General features: G+C 46.5%; 1 protein-coding gene across 1 annotated transcript in view; it reads left to right on the top strand.

Annotated features, from left to right (window-relative positions):
- The first annotated feature begins 589 nt into the window (after positions 1-589).
- Positions 590-16,819, top strand: part of TMEM132C (transmembrane protein 132C) — a 268,800-nt gene continuing 252,570 nt past the window's right edge. Inside the window, exon 1 of the mRNA XM_083476414.1 lies at positions 590-1,371. Within this exon, the coding sequence (XP_083332540.1) occupies positions 1,308-1,371 (64 nt within the window). The 5' untranslated portion in view covers positions 590-1,307. The remainder of the gene's footprint in view (positions 1,372-16,819) is intronic.

Here is a 16,819-nt window from a genome sequence, read left to right as displayed (position 1 = left end):
GTAAACACTCAGGATCGGGCCGCCAAGCAAATCATACTTACTCCAGAGTAACACAACCCCCCCCAACTCAGCGGGATTTACTGCCACGTAAACGCACGCAGGATCGGGCCGAAAGCCAGATCACACTTCCTCTGGAGTAAAGCGCACGAGCTCCGGTGGGAACGCTACCGAGTAAGTACGCGGAGGCACGGGCAAAACAACCGAAGCCGCGCTTACTCTAGAGTAACTCCCCACCAGTTCCAAAGAGACATCGGGGGTATGACGCGCGGAGGATCGGGCCGCAAGTCGAGCCGTTCTTACTTAATCTGGCGCAAAGGCAGCGAGCCCCGTTGGACTTGCCTGCGGGTAAGCACGCGCCCGAGCTGCTCCCTCTTGAGTAAGCACCCCGGAACTCAATGGGATTACTCGCGAGTAATTGTGCCTCTGCTCCTGCTGCTTCTGGAATGTTAGAGGAAGCCATCCCGCCCCCCGCCCCCCTTCCAGCCTTGGAGTTTTCCACTCCAGACCCGCAAGGAGGGGGAAAAAATATAAAACCCACCCCAACCCTTGCTCCGATTGGAGGGAGCCCCCAAAGGTTACCGCCTCCTCCTCTCGCTCGCTTGCTCTTTCTCTGCGTGCGAGCGCGTCTGTGTGATGGAGATTTGTCTCGTAAAGTCTCTCCCAGGATTTGCGCTCGCCGGAGGCTTTTGCAGCGAAGCAGAGCGGCCAGCTGGACGGAGAGGAGCAATCGCCACCAGAGATTCCGGCGGAGAGAACCGAAAGCGGTGGGAAAGGTCGTTTCCAGACGCCCCTGGAGTTGCTTCCAAATAGAAGAGAGAGGGAGGAAGACGCCGCGGAGAAACAGCAAAAGATTCTGCCCTCCCCGCGCCCGCGACCGTCTCTTTCTTCTTCTGCCCAACTTTTGCGCAGCGCGGGGCTCGAACCCGCGGCTCCGCGGACGGGGAAAAGTTTGCAGAGCGATCTGAGGGTGCTCCGCGTCTTCCCCCAGCCTCCCCAACCCCCCTCGATGCTCCTTTGGCCCGTGTCGCGCACCTGCACCTTATCCGGTAGAACAGAAGCGTCTCTGGATGCCTAGGTGTTGTGGAGATTTTGGGGGGCTGGGAGGGGGCTCCTCCTTCCACCCCCATTCAGGAAGAACCTAAGTCATGGCGAAGAGGTGATCAGCCAGGAACTTCCATCCGGCCCCGAGGAAATGCAAAGGTGGAAATATTTCAGAAGAGCAGCTTTTTGACTTCTAAGGAGAAGCTGCAGCAAATCTCCGTTATACAGCTCACGGTTCCTCACCTCTTTTCCGGGAGTTCTTCAACATGGGTGCTCTGCCGATTGCCCCTGTGGCCTTCAGCTTGACTCTGGGCGCTCTGCTATGCCGAGGTGAGTGCGTCTGCTTCTGTGCCCTTTAAGCAACAGCTATGGGAAGTTTTTGACAGCTGGGCTGGGGGTTTCCCTTGCTAAGAGAAGGGCATGGAGATCTGACTGCTTGTTCACGGTATGGAGGTTGAAAACGTGGTAAAGGCTACAGCAGTCTGCAACTGGCAAACTTACTAGGAAAATGCAGTGGGATAGGGATGAGCGAGAATGGAGAAGCTATCCCATGACCAAGGGAACCTTTGACCCTCCAGATGTTACTAAACTCCTACTCCTAGCAGTCTTGGGCAGCTTGAATGTGGATGCTGTTGTCCAACAACATCTGGAGGGCCACAGGTTCCCTGTTGTTTGGCGATATTTGGAAGCCCATGGGAGCTTGTCATGGAATTGGAAAGCCATAGTCTGTAATGCAGTTGCCAGATACCTACTAACCTTGTTCTGAAGCAACAATGTCCCATCGGCATTCATCTGTGGTGAGCGGCCATCTGCTCAAGATAACCATCCTATAAAGACTTTGCAAACTGGAAGAGACGTGGTCCTTTCCCCCTCTCCCCCCCCTTTTCTTCTCCAGGCCATCAGCATGTTACAAATGGCCAACCCTGGAAAGACTGAGCAGATGGGCTACTAACACATGCACGTCCTCCTCAGGTACCAGTGACTTTAGTCGGCAGGTAGGCTGGAGGAGGGGAGACCGACCACAGAGCAAAGGGCTCCCAGCAATTGAAGCTGGAGCTGTGTCACATACTTCAAGGGAAAACCCCCTCCCCTCCATCGCCATGCCAGCCCTAAGCATGGGGAAAGCCCATTAACCCAATATTACCCCTTCCACCCTGTTTGTTTTGAGTGCAACACTAAACCACCTGTCAGCCTGCTTTTGCTTGTCTGGGTTTCTGATGAAGCCCGAGGACAGGGGAAACCTCACCACATTGGCTCCACAATTTCCCCAGGCATCCCCCCCCCCAACCCGCATGTGTCACTGTATACAATGCCGTCTATTGTGGGGGCTCTTGAAAACTTGTGTTGCGGGTCCTTAGATTTCCCATTCTCTCCCTCCTTCCAAAATTGTGACGCATTCACAGGCTACCGGTTCCCTGAAAGCAGATTGTATCCAACTTTTATACGCTGCCTCCTTCCTTATAACTTACTGGCTTTTGTTCTGTGATGTGGGGACAACCTCACTTCTGTCTTGTTGCAGTGTGCTTTGACCTCTCTCTCTCTCTGTATGTATGTACTCGGGGGTTTGCATATAGCCTGGGTTTGGTGTGGAAGATTCCTGGGGCTAGAAGTCTGTGCCTTTCAGCTGGCTCTGAGCTCTGACTCCCACGTTTTTGCCTCTTTCCCACTTGTTTATCCTTGCTCTTACGGGTTTGGGGTGAGGGTGATGAAATTAATTAGGGGGAGGAAGGTGCTTTGTGTTGAGTTTGTAACACAGTTAGTAGCACATCAATTTTACCTTTTCTGTTTGCTTCTTGTTCCTAAGTGGTTAGGCTCACAGGAAGAGCTGTAGCTCAGTGGTAGAACATCTGCTTTGCCTGCAGAAGGTTCCAGGTTCCAGGCCCTGCATATCTAGGTATGGCTGGGAGAGACCCCTGTCTAAATCTCTGGAGAGTTGCTGCCAGTCAGTGTTGGTAGTACTGCGCTAGATAGACCAAAGGTCTGACTCAGGAAAATTGCAGCTTCCTATTTTCCTTTGTTTTTGATGCTCATTCCACATACACCAGTCTATACCAATTTGGAGCAAGGCACAGAGACTGAGGTGAAACCTGTTTTTCATATCCACGTACCTGGGAATAAGTCCCAGTGAACTTCTATAGCAGGGATAGCCAACGCGGTTCTCTCCAGATGTTTTTGGACTACAGCTCCCAGAAACCTCAGCCGGAATACTTGATGGCCAGGGATGATGAGATTTGTAGTCCACAGCAACTGGAGGGCACCACACAGACTATCCCTGTTGCGATTTTTTTATAGACTGTGTATTTCTGGAAGTGACAGCTATCAATTCAAGGCTGTAACTAATAAGCATTCTTTGCTTTTCCTGAATCAAGTTTAAGAAACACTTCTGTCACTGGGAAGAATCTTTGGCATGTTTGAAAGCAAGGTGTCGTCCTTGTTTAGGGAGAAAAACCAAACATTTGTTCCATGTATCCACGAAAGTTGGTGTGTGTGTGAACATTTTACTAAGGTGGGAATGTGCTATCAAACAACCATGCCCAGAAAAAAAATGTTGGATTGGGATATCCATCCAATCAAGGGAGAACTAAAATGTGCATTATTGTTTAACTGTGCAAAAGCTGTAAATGTGCCTACTTCCAGCTTCCTAGATTGTGTGGAAGAATATTAGAATTTTGTTTTTATATACTTAAGCTAGAAGTAAGGTAGAAGAGGTGTATATATATATATATATATATATATATATATATATATATATGAATGAATATCCACACAATTTCATCAATACACAACACCGAAGCAAAACACTGGGATGCCTTTATATGTAAATATTTTTTTAGCCTTGTCTCAATTCCTTGATCTGAAATCCTGCAGCAGAGATCACCTCCTCATCTCCCTCCCGAGATGCTAGCAAGTTCAGCCCTCCCCCACAAAACCACCTTGTGATGTCTGAGCATCTGGCTTTCAGTTTGGGCTAGCCCTTGTGCCTTCTGCCCTGCTGTGACTTTTGAAGATTCAAGGTGTCACAGGGCAATATTGCCAGTGAGGATGGCCTCTGGTTCCATTTTTGGCTCTGTCGTTGATGCATTCCTCTTGACCCGTAAACAAATTTTATTCCTCATCTTATCCTGCCAGCATCGGCTGTGCTGTTGGGGGAGTGACGTAAGAATCTTACTAATAAAAGACTCTTGGCTTTGAAAGCTGTCTGCTGCAGGCCTCTGGCAACCCTTTTTCTCCACCCCCTCTGACATGATAGTCCTGAAGTTTATGGGAGTCTCTGAGAAGCGAGAGGCATGGGATGAATGAAATGAATTGGTGTGTTTGGGTTTTCCTTTTAGTTTCCCATGGAAGGGACTTGGCTGTTACGTGTTTATATAGCACCATTCTTCTGCATAGCACTTTACAAAATACAGGTCCCTGTCCTTAGGAGGCTAAAATCTCAAATTCAGTGCAGCGGAGATGGAAGCAATGGGAACCAAGGAAGAATATGCATTGTTTTTTCTTTTCATTTGTCAGTCCTGGACTTCCCAGTTTTCTGGGCTCTGTTGAGAGGCCCCAGCTTTTAGTATTAGGCAAGAAGTGGGGAGGTACGCTTCTGGATTCTGGTTGCTGGGAGATGTGATAGCCTTCTTCAAATATCCAAAAGACTGTCGCATGGAAGATGGAGCAAGCTTGTTTTCTCCTGCTCTGGGGAGGGGCTGGGTAGGACCCAAACCAATGGATCCAAGTTACATGAAAGGAGATTTCCACTAATTAGCAGGAAGAACTTTCTGACGGTAAGAGCTGTTCAGCAGTGGAAGGGACTTCCTCAGAAGGTGTTGAAAGTTTTTAAGCAGAGGTTGGATCATCTGTCATGGATGCTTCAGCTGAGATTCCTGCATTGCAGGGGGTTGGACTAGATGACCCTTTGGGTACCCTTCCAACCCTACAATTCTATCATTCTGTGATTCTAAGTGTAGCACTCATGTACTGCTTGCAGGTTTCCTCTAAGCCAACTGTGAGAACTGGATGTTGGATTAGATGGGCCTTCCAGCAGGGCTTTTCTTGTAAAGCAGAAAACCCCATCTATCTTACTTCCACACCATACATAATGGTATTCCCTTCTATCATGTCCCCCTCCTACTTTTTCTAAACTAAAAAGCCCCCAAATGTTGCAACTGTTCTTCATAGGGCAGCTGCCCCAGGCCTCCTCATTTGGCTGGCTCTTTCCTGCACCATATGCAGCTTACAGTATCCTCCTGAAGGCAGACCAGCCAGAACTGGACATAGTATTCCAGGTGTGGTTGTGCCATATAGTAGCATAAAACACACTATAATACTGGGTGCTTTATGCTCAGTCTCTTTCCTAACGGTTCCTAACATGGACTGTGTCCTTTTCCTAGTCACCGCATACTTGGTTGATGTTTTCATTGAGCTCTCTGCTAAGTCTTGATCAATTTTGTATGTTCCTTTCTGCACCTATGCACAGCATCACAATGTATTCATGGCATCATGGATGCTGGGTAATAGTGCCCTCTCCAGCCAGTCCCATCCCCCCCCCCCCCAATTTTAACTGTCTATGCTGAACATGTTTGGCATTAGGCTTTTTGATGCAAAGATGTATTTGCATTGGGCATGTGGGAGATGCTTTCAAAACTAGCTTTCCCTCCTAGAGTCATTGCATTTTCAGTTGCCATAAGCCCTAGATGGTAAGCTTATGTTTTGACTGCAGCACTTCAGAGTTCAGATAAAAGCTCAGGCTTGTGTGCAAGGGCAACAACAAGCTGTAGGAACTATTGGAACCATGGGTGGCTGCTCTGTGTGGTGAAAACATCTCAGTGAGGTACTTTCAGGCCCAACCAGACTCAACCCAATTGGGCTGGCTGTCCTAGACACAAAGGAATCTAAAAGGACTTTCTGTTCCAGCTGAAGTTTCCTTGAGCAATTAGGACTTCCTGAGCTCTGGCATGTTCTTGCATCCTTGGCTATTCTTCAATCCTACCTCTGGGACCCTGTCTTGTTCTTTGGTCCCGACTCCTGGCTTGTTCAACATCCCTTGGCTTGTTCTATGTCCTGATTCTCAGTTCCTGGTTCCCTTCCAACTGCTGTCCACATCCCAGCCCTAATGCAATCAAACATCATGCACATTGAAATCTAGCACACTGGCAGCAGGGGTTGCTTGGAACCTTCTGTCTGACATACTAGTTCTCTGTGTGCAGGGATGACTATTTTCTGTATGGGAGTGTGTCTGATCACATGACCTTCCACCTGCAGATGGAAGTGTCCAAGCTCAAACACAGGATGAGCACTTCAGGCAAGGCAACGAGATCAGGAGCAGGTGCTGTAAACAAGCCAGCCTTTTCACACCATTTCATTCTATCAGAACTGGGGGTGGCGTTGGCAGCAGGAACATCTGCAGAGATGCCAGTGTGAAGCATTGCTAGCAGCTGCCTCTGGGAATCTCTAAGCCATCAACAGGGAAGTAATAGGGAATATTTCTGCAGGGATAGGAAACTAAACCCTAAGAAGGAAGCATGAATTTTAAAAAGTGAGGGGTGAGGAATGTAATTAATTCTATGAATTAACTAAGTGAGTTTGCCCAGCTTTCTTCAGCAGCCTGTCTGTTAACCAGTGGTGACTGATGGCCATTGGACCCAGCAGGGCAGAAGGCAGGGAGACCCAACAGAAGGCAAAGCCAGAGCCAATGACAGCCAGAGCCTGATTCTAGTCTTGCTCCTATCCTCTTCCCTGCTGAGTTCTGCAAGGACAAGACTCAGAAGGAGGAGGAGGAAGCCGACAGCTCTGGTAGGTGAGAACAGGCTGAAGTTGATGGGGCAATGCCTGATTTGGTCTAATGGACCCGCTCCCACTGGTCTTGAGTACCTACCCACAGTTGCCTATGTGCATACTGCCACCTCTGTGGGTGTAAGGGCCATCTTAGAAGATCCTGCCAAGGTCTGTGGAGTCCTTGTAACATTGTAGGCTGCTGTGAAAATAACCTAGGAGGCCTGGGGAGAGCCTTAGCCAGGTGACGTTCTTGAGTGCCATTGACCCACTGAGCATGGCAGCTGCATCTTGAGGAGTGCATGTCCCTCATCCCTGGAGTAAAGGGTAAAGGATGGATGTGGAGCAAGGCTCTCAGCAGCCTCAGATGGTGTGGCCAATGGTCCAGGATCATGAATGTTGCTGTCCAAAATGTTTGGAGGGTAGCAGGTTGGGGATGTCTGCTTGGCTTGCATATTTTGTCATTTCTGTTTTCAGAATGCCGTAAGAATCTGTTCTTGTGTACTCCAAAGGAAGCCGAGTCCAGGTAGCATTTTTGATTGGAAAAGTTGAGAATGCTGTTCAGATTTGAAGGCAGGGTATAAGGTATCAGCAACTGATACCAGCTGTTGGGAGAGAACGATTGCTCTCATGTCCTGATTGTGGAAGACATCTGCAAGACATCTGACTGGCCACTGTGGAAATAGGATGTTGAACTCATTGGACCATTGGCCCAAGACAGTGAGCATGTAGATATAACAAGGTATAAAATGGAGAAACCCAATCTCATCCCAGTAGCAAGCACTAGTTGTCAGTGTGCTGGCTTGGGCTATCTAGAAGGTCTTCACTTGGTGCCCCAAAGCACATAATAGCTACACCAGGCAAACCTTCCAAAAGAAGGCTTTTCAAGGCTGGAGAGCCACTGCAGAAAGTCTCTCTCCTTTGTTGAAGCATGCAGTAACTTTACTAAAGAGGGCACTTGGAGCAGTGCCTCTCCAGAAATTCTCAAGACCCAAGCACGCTAGTACAGGAAGAAGAGCTCCTTTGGGGACATAGGAAGCTTCCTCATATGGAGTCAGACCATTGCTCCCTCCAACTTGATATCTCTGCAGGGATACCAGGAGATGCTACTGGGGACTGAACCTGGGACCTTCTGCATGCAAAGCTGTAGGACTGAGCTACTGGCCCTTCCAATATTTGGGTCCTGGTCCATTTAAGCCTTTAAACACCAGCATCTTCAAAGGCCCCAGATGCAGATAGGCAGCTAGTGTCAATTGAAAGAGGGATGTCTGAACAGCACACTGGGAAATCCACAGCTATTATTATTATTATTGTTATTGTTATTATTATTATTATTATTATTTCCATTATAGAAAAACTCTTTCTTGCGCAATGAAGATGTGGTAAAAGCCTGAGGATGATATGTTCAGCTTCAGATAATTTTGCTCTGGTGCTCCCAGTGTCTGTTTGAGTTAGCAAGTGGAAAGGCCCTCTCTCTTTTATGTGTTCAGTCTATTTTGGGTCAATACACAGCCTCAGGTTCCCCATTCCGCCCCTGCCCCCCGCCCCCGCTTGAAAAGCAAGTGAATTAACCTGAGGATGTCAACTCTTTTTTCCTTTCCTCTCCCCCTTTATATCTCCTTATTTCCCCCCCCCCCTCTCGCTCTCGCACTCCCTTTCTCTCCCTTTCGTGGTAATGCATATTAATTTCTTGAGCTGGAATCTTATACACGAAATGTGTGTGTGGAAATTACAGGAATTCTTGCACTACCAGTCAATTTGATGAACTCTGCTCTCCGTGAGTGAGCTTTGGCTAACCGCAACACTGACAAAACCACTTAAGATATTTGCTGATGACTCGCTTGGCACCTCTTGGTGTTTCAGGTCACTAGCTTGGGCGATCCAGACCTTTCTGTTTTTCCTTTGGCTTGAAGCGCTTTGAGGCGTTATTATTAAAAGCTAAAAGAGATGAACAGAGAAAACCCACATGCTCTTATCTATTTCTAGCCTGTGCCGTTTCTGACTGAAGCAGGAGAGGATCAACTGTTTGTTGGTTTACCTGCTCCATAGGAACACGAGAGCCCTGTTGGAACAGAACAAAGGTCCACCTACTTCAACAATGTGTTGTTGCAGTGGCTAATTAGATACTCATGAGCAGGACATCCGTGTGGTAGCACAAAGGTTTATGGATCAGATCAAAGGGTCATCTAGTCGAAGTGTGAGCAACCTTTGGCCCTCCAGAAGTTGCTGAACTAAAACTCCCATTTTCCCTGGCCATTGCTGGGTCCGATGGGAGTTATAGTTGAGCAACAAGTTCTGGGCACCACAGTTTAAGAGAGAAAGAAATGACAAGCTTGAATGTGTGCAGAGGAGGGCAACCAAGACAGAAGTGGATTTAGGATAACTTGACCGGTTCCCCCTCACAGGGCAGAGGGGCTAAGAGGGCACCTTCCCATCTCCTTCCCAAAGCCTAGTAAGTGCCGGGCTTTGGGAAGAAGGCATGAGCCAGGGTGGGGAGGACCATGACCGGTTTGCTCACACCACAGGGGATACTGCAACTGTGCTTTAGAATGGAGCACGAGAGGTGGGGACACTGAATTTTGGTGTTGCACAGGGCACCACTGAAATTTTAGATCCATAGGTCTGCCACTGGGGCTCTGTCAGGCTTCTAGAATCCCCCTGCCTCCTTTCCAAAGCCTAGTTAGTGCTTGCCCAGTTTTGGGAAGGAGGCAGGAGGGCTTCAGGACCCTGCCAGAGCCCCCACCTCCTTCCCAAAGCCTTGCGCCTCCCTTACCCGGCTTGGGAAGGCACTGGGGTGGGGGCATAAAATTTTGGCCTCGCAAGGGTGCCATATTGCCAAGGTCTTCCCCATACCCATATGATCAAAGGTCTGGAAACCAAGCCTTATGAGGAATAGTTGAGGGAGTTGGGTATGTGTGGGAGTGTATAGAAATCAGGCTACTGTGAAAAGTGAAATGTACATTTGTTGCTCTTTTTGTCTCTGGCTCTGCCTGCTACTGGCATGTGGCCTCGAAAGATGGCCCAGCAAGGAATGCGGATCTGAGGCAAGCTGACCCCGGGTCTGGATTCAGGGCACTTCACTCTGGGCATGTGGTTTCCAAACACATTTCCACATTCCCCTTTCACCAGTCCATTTAGACGTTCTGAGTAAAGGGAGAACTCCCAGCTCATTCTTGAAGCTAAGTGGCAATACTAACATCAGCCACTCTGAGATGTGTAAAGAAAGACTTGGATGTTCGCCAGATAGATAAACAAGTTGATTTGAGGGCTGTTTTGGTAAAATGGCTTCTTAAAAAAAAAAAAGCAAGCCGAATGAATCCTGGGTCAAAGAATAGTGATGGGGATAACAAAACAAAACTCTGATAATATTAATTTACTGATGATGAATATTTTTATTTTTATTAAAAAGAGGAGGAGCGGAAAATAAAAGGTTCTGAAAACAGACCATTCCAGAAGATGTTCACGTGTGTGTGTGTGTGTGTGTGTGTGTGTGTGGAAGGAGCAGATTTGTAGCTGTCTCTTGAGCACTCCAAAAAGCCTGGTTTTATAGCAGACGAAAAGAGAGTGTATACAGTACATACAAAGCACTAAAGTCTCTTGGGTTTGTGGTTGGTATAACAGAGGTCAGGATTTAGTGTGGGGATTTTATTTTCTCAACAGCGTAGCAAAGAATCATAGATTGGAAAGATGAAATCCATCTGGTTCCCTTCTGCAGAAAGCTGCACAGAGATCTAGTCTGTGCAGCTTTTGCAAACCAAACACCTTTTGCAAACTGATGAATGTTGAAGTTAGAAAGTTAGAAGTACAGCTATTAAATATCCCCATCCAAAGCGAGTCATTTATACTGCCTGTGCCAGGAGTATCCTTTTCAGTCCAAGAAGTGCATTGTCTTCTGAGGGCCACATGCCAATGATGGGTGGGGTCAGAGGCAAAAGTGGGTGGAGCAATGAATGCAAATATTAACTTTGTACTGAGTAGGTTTGTTCCTATGCATTCTAACATACTGCTCTCTATCCATCCATACAAGCGAGAGGCTCTATGCGAGTTCTAGGAAACATCCCAGCCGATCAAACACACTGCTAGCAGTGTGGGACCCTATCCCTGATCCAGTTCAGATTGGGCTCGAGTAAAGGGATTTATTTTCAGCAGAGTTTGAAGGTAGCTCTTTAAAAAATGTATATCTGATCTGATTCGGATATCACTGGTGCAATCAATCTCCCTAGGGGCTGTGGGCATAGCCATATACATGTGTGGCAGCATATAGGATTTGTCAAAGACTGAAAGGAGTTGCACCTGTGTGGTTATAGCTACAGTCTGAACCTCTAGCTACCACAGTCACATGGAGGCTTTTCCACAGGTAGTCTCAATCACAAGCCTGTGTTCAAGATTTAACTGTGCTTCCCTCCTAATGCAGATATTATTTTTAGAAACTTGGGAAAGCTGGAACCTTATGAATGGCCCCATTAACAAAGCCCCAAAACTGAGACAGTGATTTGCTGGCAAATGTTTCCAGAAAGTAAGAATTGTTCATAGCACAGGTATGGGGAACCTGTGGCTTTCCAGATGTTGGTGGGCTCAATGACCATCCCTAATGGTGCTACCAGAGATTGTTGGGCACCTAGAGTCCAGCAACATCTGAAGGGCTACAGACGCCCCCTTCCTGCACCACGGACAATTCAATAATAATAATAATAATAATAATAATAATAATAATAATAATAATAATTTATTTTATTATTTATACCCTGCCCATCCTGCTGAGTTTCCCCAGCCACCCTGGGCGGCTCACAACACATGGTCAAAACATACTAAAATATCAAACACTAAAAACTTCCCGATACAAGGCTGCCTTCAGATGTCTTCTAAAAGTCAGGTAGTTGTTTATTTCCTTGACATCTGAAGGGAGAGTGCCACTACTGAGAAGCATTTATGCTTCCTTACAGTGGGGTTGAAATGTTTACTAAGAGTATATCTGTGAAGTGTTTTGAGCACTTAGAAAAGTACGGTATAAAAACTGTAGCCTTGGCGAGTAAATCTGGTGGAGTTTAATGAGACTTAAATAAATGCAAAATCTCCCCCGCCCTTGCTTTCTGCAAATGCTTTCTGCTGTTTTAATTTTGAATTTCCCAGCTCCTGTGTAATCAGAATGTTTTCCTTTTGTGGCTGGTGAAAACAAAAGGCATATCTCTCTTGGCCTGGAACAAAGGCTAGCATACAATGACTAGCCACCGTGGAGAAGATAATTTTGTACTGATGTCTCCAAAGCTGCTAATTTTCACCAGTCCCAACAGGATGGAACGGCAAGGCAGGAGTCTCTTGCCATCTGCTTACACCAAGCCAGCATTTGCAAATGAATATTTGTTTGCAGATTCTGATTGCTGTTTATAACAGGGATGCAGAGCCTTCTCTCAGCCAGAGGACCACATTCCCTCATAGGCAACCTTCTAGGGGCCGTGTGCCAGTGGAGAGGGGTGCCAGAGACAAAAGTGGGCATAGAGATGAATAGAACCTCTCATACAGTAGGCGAAATTCCAGCTAAGGACGGCTGTGGAAGGCTGCATTTGGACCCTGAGATTGAGGTCGCTATTCCCTGATTTATCCCCTATGAAGGTAGGGGTGTGTGGAAAGATCTCTGATTTCCACAGGTATTTGTGCATTGTCAAAAAAAGTGACATTGCACATTTGGGTAACATATTTGCAAGAGATGTATATTTTATACAGGGTATAAAGGTAAAGGGACCCCTGACCATTAGGTCCAGTTGTGACCGACTCTGGGGTTGCGGCGCTCATCTCACTTTACTGGCCAAGGGAGCCGGCGTACAGCTTCCGCGTCATGTAGCCAGCATGACTAAGCCGCTTCTGGTGAACCAGAGCAGCGCATGGAAACGCCGTTTACCTTCCCACCGGAGTGGTACCTATTTATCTACTTGCACTTTGACGTGCTTTCGAACTGCTAGGTTGGCAGGAGCTGGGATCGAGGAACGGGAGCTCACCATGTCGCAGGGATTCGAACCGCTGACCTTCTGATTGGCAAGCCCTAGGCTCTGTGGTTTAACCCACAGCGCCACCCGTGTCCCATACAGGGTAGTATTTTTTTTTAAAGAAAAGGTGGTTGGATGTTAGAGGGGACCATTTGGTGCTTATTGGTGCTCTCCTGCTCCCTCTCTTTTTGGTGGCAACTGGCTGGCTGGTTTCCTCATCAACGGCAGTTCCATTGTCCATCATTATTGCTCCCACACAATTATTCGTAATATAACCCTCCAAACACATGCAGCATAGCTACCAAGGGGACTGCAGTGGGGGGCAGGACAGGGCAGCTTCAGATAGTGGTTGGGTCACCTCTTGCAGGTGCGGGCCCTAGCATTTGCATAAACCTGCTGTGTGGGAGTGATCCCTTGTGTACCATATTCATGTGAATCGCGGGTGGCGCTGAGGTCTAAATCACTGAGCCTAGGGCTTGCTGATCAGAAGGCTGGCAGTTCGAATCCCCACAACGGGGTGAGCTCCGGTTGCTCGGTCCCAGCTCCTGCCAACTTAGCAGTTCGAAAGCACATCAAAGTGCAAGTAGATAAATAGGTACCGCTCTGGCGGGAAGGCAAACGTCGTTTCCATACGCTGCTCTGGTTTGCCAGAAGCGGCTTAGTTATGCTGGCCACATGACCCGGAAGCTGTACGCCGGCTCCCTCAGCCAGTAAAGCGAGATGAGCGCCGCAACCCCAGAGTCGGTCACGACTGGACCCAATGGTCAGGGGTCCCTTTACGTTTACCTAAATGCGCCATCGAATCTAATGTGCACCTCTGTTTTCCAACCCTTGAAACCAAAAAAGTAGTTGCCGGTGCCATCAAATCTAATGTGCACCCTAGTTTTCACGACATAATTTGGCCACAAAAGGTGTGCATTACATTGGAGTAAATACGATAATAGGATGTGAACTAGCATAAGTGCTGCTTCTTCCCAGCATGGTTTGTTATTGCACATGCTGCTCTGCTGTTTCTCACCTATAATCTCTGCTTGTGTGCCAATTGGCTTGCTGTTGCACTTGGCACAGGGGTTGTTGCTTACCCATGATTCCTCCCTGCATGCTGACAGGTTTGCTATTGTGAACGATCTGTGTAATAGTAGGAACATACAAATTTCCATATCGGACCAGGTTCCATCTCATCTACCATTCTAATCCCACCAGCTGCCTGACAGATGCGTCTGGAAGTTTGCGAGTAAGGCATGAAGGCAGTGGCCTTCACCTGTTGTCTTGTCCCCAGAGTGATGATGCCTCGTTACACATGGAAGCTCTATGTTGGCTTTGGTGGCTGAAAGCCATTGATAAATCTGTCCTCCGAAACAGCAAACAAACCTCAACTAAGCTCCACTGAATTCACTTCTGAGCAAACACACATTGGATTAGGCTGTGAGTCCTACAATACACTGAATATACAACAGTAGAATTTGTATATCCAGTTTCTGATCTATCTCATTACCTGTTTCACCTTTTTACTGAAGCTTTTTTGGACATTTTCTGCTCTAAGCAGACTGGAATTGGGGAAATAGGGGAGAAACTTTGTGCATGTAGCTTTAATAAATACTGTACCAAAGTTCATTGTAATGTTTATAAAACCAGTAAATGTGGCCAACTAGATGCCTGTGGGAAACCAGCAAGCAGGACTCAGGCACTCACTCCCCTTGCAGTTTCCAGCAACTGATATTCAAAAGTATTATTAATTAATTAATTAATTAATTAATTGAATATGTATACTACCCTTCAGCCAAAGGGCGGTTCACAACACGTGGAGGCAGAGCATAGCCATCATTGCTATTAGCTATCGATAGTCTTATCCTCATTTGTCTAATCCTCTTCTAAAGCCATCCTAGCTGGTAAGAACACTAGCCATTGTCAACGTTAATGATTATTCATCCACAGAGAGCCTCATGTGTATCTTGTTGTTTGAATGAGCACTCATGCCATTGTGGGTTCCGCTGCCAAAAATGACATCCAGAAATAGTCCAAAATTAACCAAACTGGTCACAATGGGTAGTACTCAGCTAAGTTTTACTCAGAGGTGACCGACTGAAATTGATGGACCTGCTGATGAGGAGTGGATAATAAATTTAATAATGGTATCAGTTGAGGTCCATTAATTTCAAAGGGTCTGCTTTAAGTTTGATTAGTTGAATACCACCCAGTGTGTCCTTTCCTATTTGTGATGTCTGCTTTCAGTTTCCAGTTGCTGAACACCCCTTCCACCTGGTGTCATTCCTTGTATTATGAATTGAAATTAGATGCTGTTGTGCCTTAGCAACCAAACACTTTGCTCTGCCGTGCCCTGTTTTGGTTCCATGTAGGAGCCCGCAGGTCAAGTCAGGTGTTGCAGCACCATGGAGAGCTCATGGAGCCGATGGAGATTTGCTCAGACCAGGGTCAGAAGAGGTATGAGCCATTTGGAGCCTCAGTCTCTAGCCCATCTCCTCTAGGCTCCATAACCTTGTGGAAAACAACAACAACAACAACAACAACAACAGAATATTTTATTATTTGTACCCTACCCATCTGACTGGGTTGCCCCAGCCACTCTGGGTGGCTTCCAACATATATAAAAACATAATAAAACACTATACATTAAAAAGCTTCTCTGTACAGTTCTTCAAGGGTCAAAACTTAGGCCTCAAGAGAGGCAATTCTCCTGTGCCCAATGGACTCCCATCTGGAACATTTCCTGTGCTTTTGGACTGGCAAAGTAGTTTCAGAGATGCTCAATTCCTCGGACCCAGGGGAAGGCACTCAGGAGAGTCCCGGCTCTGATTCAATGAGACCCAGTGCATCTGGATCAGGGATGAGCTTCTACTTGCCATTCTCAGATTCAATGGTCTTTTGGTCACCTGCATCACTTTTCAAGTCAGTCTTCTTAGCCTACGATTCTGTGGCCTCGGACTCCATGTGCTGTCCACTACTGGACTCCAAGGTCATAACGGTTCTACTACTTCTTAGCCAACTGGTACACCTTGGTTAAGCATCTAGCACATTCTGAAACGGCGACATTAACTGGAAAGCTCAGAAACCAAGACGATGAGAAATTTTTAAAAATAATGGGAAATGCTTATTATATATTTACAAAAGTACTGTGGACATCTTAATACACTGGCATGATTAAAAAAACAATTATAATTTCAGAGATGGTACAGGAAACTTCAGGTTAAAATAGAAATTTGGAGTAGAAATGATATGCAGTACAAAAAACACTTTGCGGAACCAGGGGAGGGGGGAGGAGAGAAGTCATGGGATTAGGATAATCCCATTGTATGGATATGTTACTGTTTTAATGCAGACCTTTTCTCTTTTCCTTTTCTACTTTTTTGTTGTAAGACTTATTAGTGTTTGTTCTTTTTTGTTTATTTGTGATGTTTGTTACACTTGCAGAAAACCCAATAAAAACATAAAACTATATTAAAAAGCATTCTTTCTCACTCCCTCAATGTTCTCAATGGTAGAATTAGAGAGTTGGTTAGAGTCCTACACTCTAGAGCAGGAAAAAATAAGCTTGCTCCATCTTCCATGTGATTACCCCTGAGTTATTTGAAGATTGCTACCATAATATCCTCTTAGTCTCTTCTTCTCCATGCTGAACATACCCAACTCTCTCAACTGTTCCTCATAAGGCTTGGTTTCCAAACCATTGATAGCCTTGGTTGCCCTCCTCTGCACATGTCAATATCCTTATTTAATTGTGGTGCCCTGAATTGGACACATTATTCTAGGTAAGGTTTGGCCAAGACAGAATCGAGCGGGACTATTACTTCCCTTGATTTGGACACTATACTTCTGTTGATGCAGCCTAGAATTAGCTTTTTTGCTCCTGCATCACACTGTTGACTCATGTTAAGCTTGTGGTCCACCAAGACCCCTAGATCCTTTTCGCATGTACTGCTAGTAATCCAAGTGTCCCCCATCTTATATTTGTGCAGTTGATTATTTGTGTGTTCCTTGCACCTCTCTCTGTGTTATGTAGATAAATTAATATTATTGTAATG

Source organism: Podarcis liolepis (genome assembly GCF_965112155.1).
Source record: "Podarcis liolepis genome assembly, chromosome: 15".
In the NCBI taxonomy this organism is placed as follows: Eukaryota; Metazoa; Chordata; class Lepidosauria; order Squamata; family Lacertidae; genus Podarcis; species Podarcis liolepis.
The sequence above is the reverse complement of the archived record's forward strand: the minus strand, read 5'-3'. Positions and strand labels throughout refer to the sequence as shown.